This window comes from Panthera uncia, chromosome E1, assembly GCF_023721935.1.
Source record: "Panthera uncia isolate 11264 chromosome E1, Puncia_PCG_1.0, whole genome shotgun sequence".
NCBI classification, from domain to species: Eukaryota; Metazoa; Chordata; class Mammalia; order Carnivora; family Felidae; genus Panthera; species Panthera uncia.
Window position 1 is genome coordinate 43,827,767 of NC_064814.1, and position 13,639 is coordinate 43,841,405.

The 13,639-nt window shown below is 53.2% G+C and overlaps 1 protein-coding gene across 1 annotated transcript in view; it reads left to right on the forward strand.

Moving 5' to 3' along the window:
• Positions 1-13,639, forward strand: part of RPH3AL (rabphilin 3A like (without C2 domains)) — a 133,984-nt gene that overhangs the window by 46,522 nt on the left and 73,823 nt on the right. The window contains 2 exon segments of the mRNA XM_049636726.1: positions 2,869-3,012; positions 4,343-4,472. Of these exon segments, the coding sequence (XP_049492683.1) occupies positions 2,869-3,012; positions 4,343-4,472 (274 nt within the window).

The window sequence follows — 13,639 nt, forward strand, 5'->3', positions numbered from 1 at the left end:
AGGAGGTTGAATGAGAGGACAGCTTGTCAGGGCTTGGTAGGTGACCAGATGGAGGCAGAAATGGAGGCCTGGAGGATGCCCTAGGGAAGCCTGGCAGGGGGCTGTCAGCAGCGGCTGGCCATGGGCTCCTTGGATCTGGAGGCCAACCAACCTCTGATCACCTTTATGGTTTATTTTATTATTATTATTTTAATGTTTATGTATTTATTTTGAGAGAGAGAGTGTGTGTGTGTGTGTGCGTGCACGTGTGTGTGCATGCACAAGTAGGGGAGGGGCAGAGAGAGGGAGAAAGAGAGAATCCCAAGCAGGCTGCAGGCTGTCAGCGCAGAGCCTGATGCGGGGCTCAAACTCACAAACTGTGAGATCATGACCTGAGCTGAAATCAAGAGTCGGAGGCTTAACCGACTGAGCCACTCAGGCACCTCTGACTTGCCTTTAGAAAGCTATCTAACTACACTCGGTCTCTTTACTCCACTGAGAAATGGGGAGCCTGCCTTATAGAATGGCAGGAGGGTCCGGCACGAAGAGGTCTGCCGTGCCCTGGGCGGAGCCAGGCCCAGAGCTAGCTGGGTAGGAGTTGCACCCTCCAGGATGGATGGCAGTTGCTGGTGCTGTGCCCTCCCGCTTCTGTGTTGCTTGGCTTTTCTTTTTCCCATGCGGTGGGAGGCCTGAGCTTGGGGGCCCTGTTTTCCAGGTCTCCTCCCTGGGCCCAGTGAGTCACACACCGAGGGTGTCCTGGCCAGTCACTTGAGTCCTTGAAATGCTCAGGTGGAGAAAGCCTGCAGGTTGGGGTGAGAGAGTGTTGCCTTTCAGGGCCTGAGTCTGCCCAGTGCACAGAGGAAAGGCGGGCACGTGCCCTTGCCCACTCCAAGGACTGGACTCCCTTCCTCTGCCCCCAGTCCTGCCCCTTTCCTATTGTTCGCTTCCCCCAGCCCCGTGAGGACCGCTTGAGAAAGTGTTGGTCTAGGGCTGTGCTTCTTTTTGAGTTGGAGACATAAGTAGTCTAGAAGTCTGGAGACCCTCAGTACAGCATATTGTTTTATTTTATGTCTTTGAGCCTTTGCACGCATGGGTCCTCTGCCTGAACGCCGTCCCCCTCTTTCCGTTTGGGGAAGCGCCTGTTCATCCTGCACAAGCCCTGCCTCTTTGGTCAAGCCATTCCTGATGGTCCTACCCGTGGTGATTATAGTAATCATCATTAACCACCACTGATTAAGCAATTGGGCATCTGCTGTATGCAGAGCGCCCTGTCTACCCTGCCTTGTTTAATCTGCATGGCGCCCTTTATAGAGGCAGATCGGGAGATCCGGCTGTGAACAGCTGCCTGCATTCTCACCGCTGGGAAGGGAGGGAGCCAGAAGGTAAAAACCAGCAGACTCCAGTCTGAGTCCTTCACCTTAACCAGCCTGCTCTACTTGCGGAGGGAGGACGCGCTCTTTCGCCCTCCTGACACTCACTGTGCCCACCGTGCAAGAACTGTTGGTTGTAGCAGCCTGGGTGGGGCAGTGATATGAGACCACCGGTGTCCACCTTGTGTCAGGGAACCACCCGGAAGGCGTTGACATCCTCACCCTCCTTCTCTGTGTCCTGCGTCTAAGACTCTTGCCTGCTGTCACTTCTTTTTTTTTTAAGGGTGTTTGTTTTGAGAGTGAGTGTGGGGGGAGGAAGAGGGAGAGAGGGAGAGACGGGGGGTGGGGGGCAGAGTGGGGGAAGGGCAGAGAGAGAGAGAGAGAGGAGGGAGAGAGAATTGCAAGCAGGCTCCGCGCTGCCATTGCCGAGCCCTGTGCGGGGCTCGAACCCATGAATTGTGAGATCGTGACCTGAGCTGAAACCGAGAGTCGAACGCTTAACCGACTGAGCCACCCAGGCACCCCTGCTGTCACTTCTTTAGGGAAGCCCTTCCAGAACATAGCCCGACTAGGTTAGTTCTCTTATTTATACGTCCTCCTAATGCCCGCCTGCATGTCCCACCCAGCAGCACATCCCTAACACCTAACGAGCCCCAGTGGACACCCAACAAATATGTGCTGACTGCATAGCTCTTCTTGGTTTTCATTAAGTAAATACTGGTGTAACTGACTGGGCATCGGTGTCCCCAAGCACGTTACAGTTCTTCGAGGTGGCCACTTGCCATCTTCCCTGTCTCTGTGTCCCCAGCACTTGGCTCAGAATGTCTCAGAGACGCTGGGACCCTGGGCAGAGACTTGGGGCTCGGTCTGCTGCCGCCACTCCCTTTCCATCCAGAAAGATGGGACGGGTGTGAATTCTTGCCCTCAGCCCCTGGTCACAGCTTCAGGAGGCGGCGCTCTCGCAGCCCATGGCCGTGGAGACTCTAGGGCCCCCCGGCTGTGCCCCAGCTCTGCCCCACCACCTGGCCTGCCCTCGCCGCCTCTCCTGGTACACTGCTGTGTTGCCCTCCTGCCCTCGAACCCTCTAGTTTTCAAACTGCTGTGTGCATCTCCTTTTCTCTTCAGGGTTTGTTTTTAACCTAATTGCCACTCTTTCCTATCCTGTGGTCAAGTTCCATTTCACTTATACGCCTCAGATCTCAGTCTCGATGATCTTCCGTGTTCCTCCCTCGGAAGCCTCACATGCCCTGGCCGTGGCCTTTCTCCATCCGTCCGGAGGCCACACTCCATGCTCCTGCCTCCCACGGTGCTAAGCCAGCACTGCCGTCTGTGCGGGACCCGGTGGCTGGCAGGTGTCAGAGCCAGCTTTCAAAGCGTCTGCCCTGTTCCCTGAATCCTTCCTCCTGACACACGGCTCCTGGGCCGTCCCCAGACTGTTTCCAGGGGGGCTTCGTGACCTGGCAGGGCTGCCTGGGGTTGCACTGTGGTGGCCTCAAGGCCGGCTGTGTTCTCTCTCCAGGCTGCAGACGGGCTGGTCTGTGCACACCTATCAGACGGAGAAGCAGAGGAAGAACCAGTGCCTCAGCCCCGCCGAGGTGGAGGCCATCCTGCAGGTGATCCAGAGAGCAGAGCGGCTGGACGTCCTGGAGCAGCAGAGAATTGGGTAAGGGCCGCTTCTGAGCTGGGACGGGATCCAGGAGAGGGAAGCAGAGGCATTCAGTGTCAGATCAACACTCTGGGTCCTCGTGCTGGCTGTCACCATGCAGAGTGAGTCTGCTCTGCCCCAGTGCCCCCGGGGTATAGATGCATAACCCAGCCCAGCAAAGCCTCAGAAGGCCCCTCTGTAAGAAGTGCTCCCTGGACACGTGAGCCCAGGCACATGTGAGCAGAAGTGCTCTCTGGAGGGCGCGTAGGTAGAGGCAGCTTCTGTGCAGTCTGCTCCCCCTTGGCCCCAGGCAGAGCCTGATCACCTCAGGGGAGAATGTAGGGTTGCCATGAGAGAGAGGCCTAGGTGTTTGGTTCTGGGCTCCACCTGATAGGAACTGTATAACTCTCGTGGAAAGTGACTTTATATTTCTGAGCCTCAATCTTTTCCTCTTTATTAAAAAAAAAATTTTTAACGTTTGTGTACTTTTGAGAGACACAGAGAGACAGAGCATGAGTGGGGGAGAGGCAGAGAGAGGGAGACACAGAGTCCGAAGCAGGCTCCAGGCTCTGAGCTGTCAGCACAGAGCCTGACCCGGGGCTCGAACTCATGGAGCCGTGAGATCATGACCTGAGCTGAAGTCCAAGATCATATTGATCTTAGAATATAATCCAAACTCTATTTTGTGACCTACAAAACCCTTGTCATCTGTCCCCTCCTCACCCCTCCAGCCCCCTTTATCCCAGGCTCCTGCTGGTTCACAGGGAGGTGGTCCTACCAGCCACCCTGCTGTTCTAAGGTGCCAAGGCCTTTGCCTTTGCCCTCCTCCTGGAGTGCCCCTCCCCCGCTCTTCACGTGGTTTGGCCTTGTCAGTTCACACGTTCTCGTTCTCGGAGAGGCCGTCACTGATCACCATTGGACATGCCTGGGCATACAGTCCCCCTTAGACTTCTCCCCACACACTTAGTTGATTTTATAGCACGCCCTCTGTCTGAAATCAGTTTGCACGTTGACTTCTTCATGGACTTCCTCGCTTTACCGAACATAAGTTCTGTGAGAGCAGGGACCGTGTCTGTCTCTGGCTTGTTTGCTTCAATATTCCCAGTCCCTGGCACATCGTAGGTACTCACTAGTTGGCGAGCAAATGAATGATTAGGAGCTGGCCTGGGAAAGGGGTGGGGCAGGGAAGGAGCAGTACCCCAGGTGAGGGAGTAGCACAAGGGGCAGGATACAGCGCTGGGGCCCCGTGGCAGCCACACCCGGGCAGTGGTCAGGTTGGGCACAGGAAACATCCCATCTGACCATCTGACTCTGGTCACATTCCATCTGACTCTGTCCTGTGCTGCAGGCGGCTGGTGGAGCGGCTGGAGACCATGAGGCGGAACGTGACGGGGAATGGCCTCTCCCAGTGTCTGCTGTGTGGGGAGATGCTGGGCTTCCTGGGCAGCTCCTCGGTGTTCTGCAAAGACTGCAGGAAGGTAAGGCCCTGCTCTGCCTACCCAGTCTGGCCCTGCTCTGCGGGAGTGTCTACTGCGTGTGTCTGTGTGTGTCTGTGCGTGCACACAGTATCCTGTGCTGGTTGGCAAGAAGAACTGAGGCCTTAGGTCAAATGGCCTGTCTTCTAGGGCCACCTGTGGGGAGTGGACCTCTGGATTTCTCAGGCCTGGGTATGAATTCAGTTCTTCCACCAGCTGGATGACCCCAGAAAACTTGTTTAATATGTTGAGTCTCGTCTTCCTCATCTGTAAAATAGGGATAACGATAATATGTACCCTAGAAAGTTGTGAGGATTATTTATTACATGCAAAGCTCTTTAAAACCTTATTTGGCACATAAGTACTCAATAAATTTTATTAGTCATTTTAAATAAATAAAATCCACCTCAGGGCCAGTGTGCTAGGATAATACTTCTTATTCTGTTGATCTGCTCTCAATCCCTGGCCCCTCAAATGAGAATGATTTTTGCTGCAAAGTCAAATGGATTTTTCCCTTATCTTATACTCCACAGATTATTCTAAATTGTGCCACATATTAAATTGGTTCCTATTGAGTCCAGGACTTCTTTTTTTGTTTTTTAATTTTTTTTAATGTTTAGTTTTGAGAGAGAGAGAGACACACACACACACACACACACACACACACACACAGAGTGTGAGTTGGGGAGGGGCAGAGAGAGGGAGACACAGAATCCAAAGCAGGCTCCAGGCTCTGAGTTGTCGGCACAGAGACAGATGAGGGTCTCGAACTCACGAACTGCGAGATCATGACCTGAGCCGAAGTCGGACGCTTAACCGACTGAATCACCCAGGCGCCTTGAGTCCAGAACTTCTTTTTTTTTTAATTTTTTTTTCAACGTTTTTTATTTATTTTTGGGACAGAGAGAGACAGAGCATGAACGGGGGAGGGGCAGAGAGAGAGGGAGACACAGAATCGGAAACAGGCTCCAGGCTCTGAGCCATCAGCCCAGAGCCTGACGTGGGGCTCGAACTCACGGACCGCGAGATCGTGACCTGGCCGAAGTCGGACGCTTAACCGACTGCGCCACCCAGGCGCCCCTAGAACTTCTTAAAGTAACTGTTTTTCCTGGAGTTTCTAATTACCTTTCTTTTCTTATTGACCCAAGAATAATGTGCCTTCCAATCCTCAGGATTATTTAGCATCTCAATTTTACTCTCTATGGCATGGAGCCTACATTTTTTTCCTTCGAGACACTTAGTCTTAACTCCAGGCCAGACTAGTTGCTGCATAGCTGTCATCACGGGACTTCCCTTGACTGCCTTCCTAGGTTAGAGACACTTTTCCCAAGTTACTATATCTTCCTCTTTCTTTTGTCTTTTTCACTCTAGTTTTACTGGCACCCATCTTCCATGTGTTTTAAGCCTAGAGTTATTTTGGTCAACAAGACAAAGATAGAAACTTCTCTCTTGAGATTACACTGGGTAAGGGAACCGAAAGCAAGTAATGATCAAATAAGAATATTTCAGGACATAATACATTCTGGGAATGTATTGTAACAGGGGATAGAAGATCGGGGATGGGGTGGGGTGGGGTGGTTAGAACAAGAGGACTGTAGAATATAGAGAAGTCAAAGAAGTAAACATGGACTTGGCCACATGGAGGCCATTGGCAGCCTTGATAAGATCATTTTGAGTCGCATTCAAAAGCTGGACGAGAGAACCAAGATGCAAAAAGGTCAATATACCAAACTAATAAGTGGGAAAGCCAGGATTTCAGATAAGGTCACTTTTCCCCTGTCTGTGACATGTGAACTGGGCTAAGGAGTGTGGATTCGCTGGTGAAGGGTCCCAAGAACAGTGGAGATGCGGCAGGGCAGGGGGTGGGGTGCACTTGTGTGTCAGCTCCCCCTTAAGCCCTTCGTGGCCTTGGACCAGATACCAACATAGGTAGTAGGCAGAGGGACTCAGAACGCCTTGTTCCCAGCCCTTGGGCAGGTTCGGTTATATTCTGTGACTTCTGCCTGGGACAATGGGGCCCAGCAGCCTATTTCCTCTTTCTGCCCCTCTACCCCCACAACTGCTATAAATGTCCAGGTTTGTGGGGCCCTGACGAGGGGGCAGAGCCTTGTCTCTTCCCCTGGAAAAGTCTGGGACCTCTGCTCTAGAGGCCGGCTCCTGCCCTGACTGCTGAAGAGTCCTTGGAGAGCCATTTCCTAGGCAACAGTGGTGTTCCCGGGGAATGACCTCAGCTGCATGGGGGTGGACAGGGTACAAAATATTCTTCTAGATGCCCCACCCCATGGTATCCTGGAGCACTGGGCTGGTCAGAGACATTTCCATTTGAAATTGTTCTTATTTTGCAGCAGGCTGATGACCTGGTTTTGGCTTGGGTGGTGAGGTGGGAGGCCTTTGAGTTTCTGAGGGGAGTTGCTCCTGGGTAGAAGTGGAGGAGAGGGTGCTAGTTGGGGCCACAGACGAACGATGGGCATTTGGAGGTTTTCTTCATCCATCCTTGAGAAGATTGTGTCATTCGCTCATTCATCCATCCATTCATTCTGCAAACAGTAGCGGGCCTCCTACGTGCTACGTCCTAGGTGCTGACAAACCATGAACGAGAAAGGCAAACAAACCCCTTGCCCCCGTGGAGATTTTTTCCAGGGGTGGGAGAAGAGAGACAACAGACAAACACACCGTGAATTAGAGCAGGGCAGTGTGGTGGAGTATGACCATGAAGGCCTCTCTGAGCTCAGAGCTGAAGGAGCCAGCCCTGGGAAGATCCGGGTGGAAAAGTGTTCCAGGCAGAGGGAGCAGCAAGCATGAAGTTCCTGAGGTGGAAACCAGCTGGGACATGTTCAAGGAACTGACGAAGGCACCTGGGGCAGAGGCGGGCGTGCCGATCCCACAAGAGCTTCGAAAGTCAAGGTCAGGAGTTGAGATTTGGTTCTAAGTTTAATAGGATGCCAGTGGAGTGTTTTAAGCAAGGGTGTGATGTGATCTGATTTGTCTTTGTACGTGATGAGCCCAGCTGCTGGCGGCTCATCCTAATCCGTCTGGCGAGTGGGTTGCAGGGGGAGATAAAGTGACAGTGGGAGACCTGTTAGGCACTGCCTGTCATTAGGGATGAGACAGTGGGGTTGGAGATGAGGCAACGCAGCCTGGGGGTCACATATTTTCACTGTATCTAAGCAGGTGGGGACGGGTTACAGAGGATGATCTAGGGTCCCGGGAGGGAAAGCAGGTCCTAGGCTGCAGATGGGCCGGAGCAAGAGGCCACTCCGTCTGCCCTGTGTGATAAAGGGGCAGTGGTCCTCCTGGGCTTGCCAGTGAGGGCCGTTCCTGTGCACATGGGCGTGGGTTGCCGTCCCAGCCCGACCACAGCACCGGGACCTTGTACAAGGTCTCTAGAACTTAACCTCTGGGCTTCTGTTTCTTCACCTGTAAATGGGGTAATAAAGCTTCTTACGTCATCATCGGGTGGGTGTGAGGAGGAGGTGAGCTAAGGCGGCGGAAGCCCTTAGCAGAGTGCAGGATCCATTTCAAAGACCCAGTAAAGGATACCTGTTGCTGTTATTCATCCACTTCGGGGTCCTGGCTGTTCAGACCCAGGATGGAGCTGACCTTCCACATATCTCAGATAGATTTAGTGACACCCTATGTCTCAGCTCAGGCTGCCAAAACCAAATGCCACAGACTACGCAGCTGCCCTAAGAGAAATTTGTTTCTCACAGTTCTGGAGGCTGGAAGTCCAAGATCAAGGTGCCGGCTGATTCACTTTCTAGTACAGACTCTCTTCCTGGCTCGAACACTCCTGGCTTCTCACTGGGTCCTACCTGGCAGAGAGCGAGCTCTGGCCTCTCTTTTCTCATAAGGACACCAATCCTACTGGATCAGGACCCCACCCTTATGACCTCATTTAACCCTAATTACCTCCTAAAGACCCCTTGTCTCCAGGACAGTCATATTGGGGGTTAGGAGAACTAACTGATGATACTCTCCATCAGTATTTGAATTTTTAGGGGATACAATTCAGTCCATAGCACCCCACATTTTCCTTATTAGAACTCATGTTTTCTTGTACTTAAAATTGGAGCTCCCACAATTAGTCGTATAGTTTTGATAATTCATATAAAACTTTCCAGATGTCTTTGTAGCTCTTCAGTGTTGGATGTCCTGAGTCAGCAGGGAGATGCCTTGGTTTCTGTCAAGTACTTCATATAAATGTTAACACTCGGGGCGCCTGGGTGGCGCAGTCGGTTAAGCGTCCGACTTCAGCCAGGTCACGATCTCGCGGTCCGTGAGTTCGAGCCCCGCGTCAGGCTCTGGGCTGATGGCTCGGAGCCTGGAGCCTGTTTCCGATTCTGTGTCTCCCTCTCTCTCTGGCCCTCCCCCGTTCATGCTCTGTCTCTCTCTGTCCCAAAAATAAAATAAAAAAAAAAACGTTTTAAATAAAAAAAAATATTAACACTCAATCACTTACACAACTGGTGTGGGCTAATTTGGGGTTAGAGGAATCCAAAAGGAGAGGTGTCTAGAACAGTGACTTCCCTCAGGTCCTGACAGTCAAGGTAGGCAGACTGTATTGTCTAGAGTGATGCTCAACACGGCTGGACCAGGGTTCCAGGAGGAGAAGCAGTGGGGAGGTCTGCCTGTAGGAGCTGGTTCCTGGAAGCTGACTGGGCTTCTGAGAGGCTGAGAGCAGAGTGAAGGGCATTTCGAGGAGGGGAGAACAGCACAGCAGAGGCACATAGCTGGAAACAGGCTGGGCAAGGACTTGACGATAAGGGTGCAAGCCCCGAGGACGAGGAGAAGTGGGCTGAAAGAAGGAAGGACATAGGAGAAGGCATCAGATTTGACTGGGGAACGGGAGCCTTGGGGGAGGGACAAGACAAGATCCTGGGGACTCGAAGACGTGGGGGCAGGGCCGAGATCTTTGGAAGGAGATGGGGCTCATTAGAAGGAAGAGGTGTCTTGAGGGCCAAGCTGTATTTGAGCAGAGTAGGCAGGTCTATATGGCCCTGGGTCCCCCGGGAAATGGCCACAGAGGTGCAGACCCCCTGCCAGGGTGGGGCCACTCTGCCAGGTGGTGGTCACTTACAGCCAAGTCCCAAGAGAATCAGGAGGGAGGTTCAGACTTAACCTTAGAGCCCCTGTTCTAGTTAAAGGTTTAGTTAAAGCTTTGCAGGGGCTCTACAGTGTCTGGGAGGGGAGGGACGGTGTCCTCCTTTCACTTATCCATCAAATATTTATTGTAGGTCTGTGCGTACAGGCACTGGGGATACAGTGTAAAGACACACAGACCCTATCCTCTGGAGGGGGTGTTAAAGGATTATGGATAATTAATTACAGTTGTGGTTGGGGTTACTGAGGCGGCCCTGGGGGACTGAGAGAGCTCTAACAGGGCACTGGACCTAATGAGGGGCATCAGGAGCCCTCCCCTCTGGGCTCACCAATTTCTAGGGAGCTTCCCCTGTTTATTTCCACATCCACTGGCCACCCTCTCGCCTTTTGCCTGCAGCCCTGGGTGCTGGGAGGTGTGCGGCCGTGGGCAGGCTGCAGAGAGGGGATGCTGGGGAGACCTCCGACACGGGAAGTGTTCAGATCCAAGCCTGGGGGGGCACATGCGCAGGCGCTCCTGGCCACACGGAGCTGTCCCCAGCAAGAGCCCTGACGCATTCAGCAGTCACAAGCTAATGAGTGTGCTGGTAGAACCCATGCCGGTCCTTGGTGCAATGTCCCCTCCGTAATTGGGTCTGCACGCCCAGGCTGCCAGCCCTCATTACCAGAGGGCTGTGGTGGGAAGGGAAAGGGGCTGGCTGGTTAATTAGAGAGCCCTGGTGCTTCTGATTGCTTAGGCGCTGAGTCAGCCCGCTTTCGGTTTGATGGAGAGTCTTCACCAACCATGGCGGAGCGGGGGCGGACAGGGCTGCGGGAGAACCCACCTGAGCCCAGGACGGCGTTGTCACTGTGCAGGGGAAGCAGTCACGGTTTGTCTGGTCTCGGCCAAAATGCGGACCCAGAGGGGCTTGCGCATGAAACAGAGGTCTCTGTAATGTGTTCGCTGAGTCCATGTGAAAGAGGGACTCTTTCTACTCTGCTTCAAGCCCTTAGGGACAGTCCAGCTTCTTGTGGGGTCAGGCATCCTGCACAGGATAGGGAAGCCCGGCAGGAAGGGGCCACGCCCCGAACCCCATTCCTGCCCCCCCCCCGCCCCTGCTCAGGGCCCTGAGGAGGTGTGTCCTTCGGGGGAGCTGGCAGTGACCCCCACCCCCTGCACTAGTCCCCATGACCTCATCCAACCCTGATCACCTCCCAAAGGGCCCCCTCCAGACACCATCACCGTGGGGGTTAGGACGGTGACGCATGAATTTTGAGGGGGCACATTCAGCCCCTGGTACCTGCTGAACAGAAACCCTGGGGGGTGGGGGCACTGACCTGTGTGTAACAAGGGCTCCAGGGGATGCTCATTCTCTTTGGGTTTGAAAACCTCTGCTCTAAGGTCCCAGCCCCAGGCCCGGCCCAGGACCTCTGCCTGTCTCCCTCTCCTTGCCCTCCCCCACACCTCCCAGTCCCCACATCCCCCCACACCTCCCCCCCCATACCTCCTCACCCCCACACCACACACCACACGCCCCAGCTCAGGGTCTCCCGCACCCTCCCTCAGGCCATCCTCGCTCTCGCAAACCGTGGGCCCCGAGGCCGTGTCTTTCTCACTTTGTGACGTCCTTTAGGGTTTATAAAGCTGTTTCGCAAACGTTTTTGAGCCTCAGGACAAAGCTGTAAGGAGAGCAGGGGGCTTCATCTGAGGTCATGCGGCCCAGTTGGGTGACCCAGCCAGGCAGTGGGGAGCTGGGTTCCCCGGGGGTGTTCGCTGCACCGTGCTTTGCCGCTCCTTCATTTCTTCAGACCGAAGCAGCCACATCATCTCCCTTCCTTGGAGAAGCAGGGCTATCTTTGTAGAGAACACAGAAGAAGAAACATACTCAGTGGTTAAATATCAGAAACTTTCTCTGAAATCAGGAATAAGACAAGTGCTGTGTATCTTTATCCAACATTGTGCTAGAAGCCTGGCCAGTGCAATCAGGCAAGGGAAGAAACGTATGGTACAAGGACTGGAAAAGAATAGCTAAAACCGTCATTATCTCTGAATAACATGATTATGCAACTAGAAAAATCTGAAAGAATCTAAATACAAATGGTTACGGGGCGCCTGGGTGGCTCAGTTGGTTAAGCGTCCAACTTCAGCTCAGGTCATGATCTCATGGTTCACGGGTTCGAGTCCCGCGTCGGGCTCTGTGCAGACAGTTCAGGGCCTGGAGCCTGCTTCGGATTCTGTCTCCCTCTCTCTCTGCCCCTCCCCTGCTCATGCTCTGTCTCTCTCTCTCTCTCTCTCCCTCTCAAAAATAAATGAAATTTTAAAAAGTAAATAAATACAAATGGTTACAATTAGTAGGTGAATTTATTAGCAAGGCTATTGCATGCAAGTTTAATATACATGTAAAAAAATCAGTATTTCCATACATCTGAGGCAAAAATGAGAGAAAATACAAAGTCCAATTTATGACAATAGACGCTGAGATGCAAGAGGGAAAAGAATGGTCTTTTGAATGAATGATGCAAAGCTATTGGGATATGCATATGGAAAAAAATGTATCTTGACTTTTACCTCATAGTAGGCACAAAAGTCAATTCTAGATTGAATATAGATTTAAATGTAAAGGGTAAAATTACAAATACTTGGGAGGAGGGGCGCCCGGGTGGCTCAGTCACTTCAGTGTCGGACTTCAGCTTAGGTCGTGATCTCACGGTTTGTGAGTTCGAGCCCCACGTCGGGCTCTGTGCTGAGAGCGATCCTGCTTTGGCTCCCCTGTCCCGCTCTCTCTCTGCCCCTCCCCTGCTTTCTCTCTCTCTCTCAAAAATAAAATAAAAATATTAAAAATAAACGCTTTGGAGGAAAGATAGGCAAAAAAGGATACAGGGGAAGTCGCTTAAAGTCAAAGAGGGGGTGCCTGTGTTAGCATGGAAGATGCCTGTGGGGACCCTGTGTACACCCGGGTGGCCCTGTCTGGGGGCCGCCCTCCCACCTGGACTCTGCCCGGTGCCAGCAGTGTGGCTGGCTGGCTGCCCCGACCACCACTGGGGGAAACACCTTTTTGAGCCACTTCCCCAGGACCTTCAGGGGCCGCCTGAATCCTCTCAGGATGTTCCCAGGGCAAAAGCTAAATCCTGGGGCTGAGCCGGGCCCACCTCGGCCAAGGGCCCGTGCGAGCAAGAGAAGAGCGGCCCTCTCGGGGACCCTCCCCTCTTTTGGAGCCAGCTCAGCGCCCTAGGCCTGTCCTTGCGAATGAAAATGGACTTGCATGAAGCGCTGCCTCTCTGCAGTACTCTGTCCCTCATTCATCCTGCCGCGTGTGTTGGGTTGGCGGTACCTGTGATGAACGAGGCAGGAGGCAGCCCGCCCCTTGTGAGCCCTGCTGGTAACACTGAGCATCAGTACTTGCCTCACTTTCCCGTGCCGGACACGGTTCTGAGGGCTTTTCACGCATTAGCTTATTCAGTCCTCCTAACAACCCTGTGGGGCAGCACTGTTATCGTCACCCTTTTACAGGTGGGGAAACTGAGGCACTGAGCGGTTAAACCCTACCCAGGGTCACTCAGCTAGTTAGATGCGGAGACAGGGTTTGAAACCAAGCAGGCTGGTTCTGAGCATCCTGGCTGTGAACTGCGGTCCTACATCCCCTCCGTGGAGTGTATGACCTGGACAGGTGAGATGGATGGGAACAACTAAATACAATAATTTCAGAAAGCTGCAGGCAGAAACGGGGAGCGCGGAGGGAGGGAGTAAGAAGGAGCGACTTTGTTTTGGATGCACAGTGTGGGCCTCTATGAGATGACATTTGCACTGGGACCATGACGAGAAATTGAAGTCGGACCTAAAGAAAGTGTCCCAGGCCAAGAGGGTGCGGGGACGAGGTGCTGTGGGAGGAAGTGCAGGGCACAAGTGAGAAACGGAAGGAAAAAGGCCAGGGATCTGGGGAGGCAGAGGGCCTCACAAATGACCCTTCAAATCTCTAGCCTGGCCCTCGTTGGGCCCACATAGTGGGGGGCTGCCCCCACTCCCGTCCTTGAATTAACTTGAGTCCCTCAAAATAGGGGGCAATTAAAAACCATGTTTTTTAATTTGTGGTAGA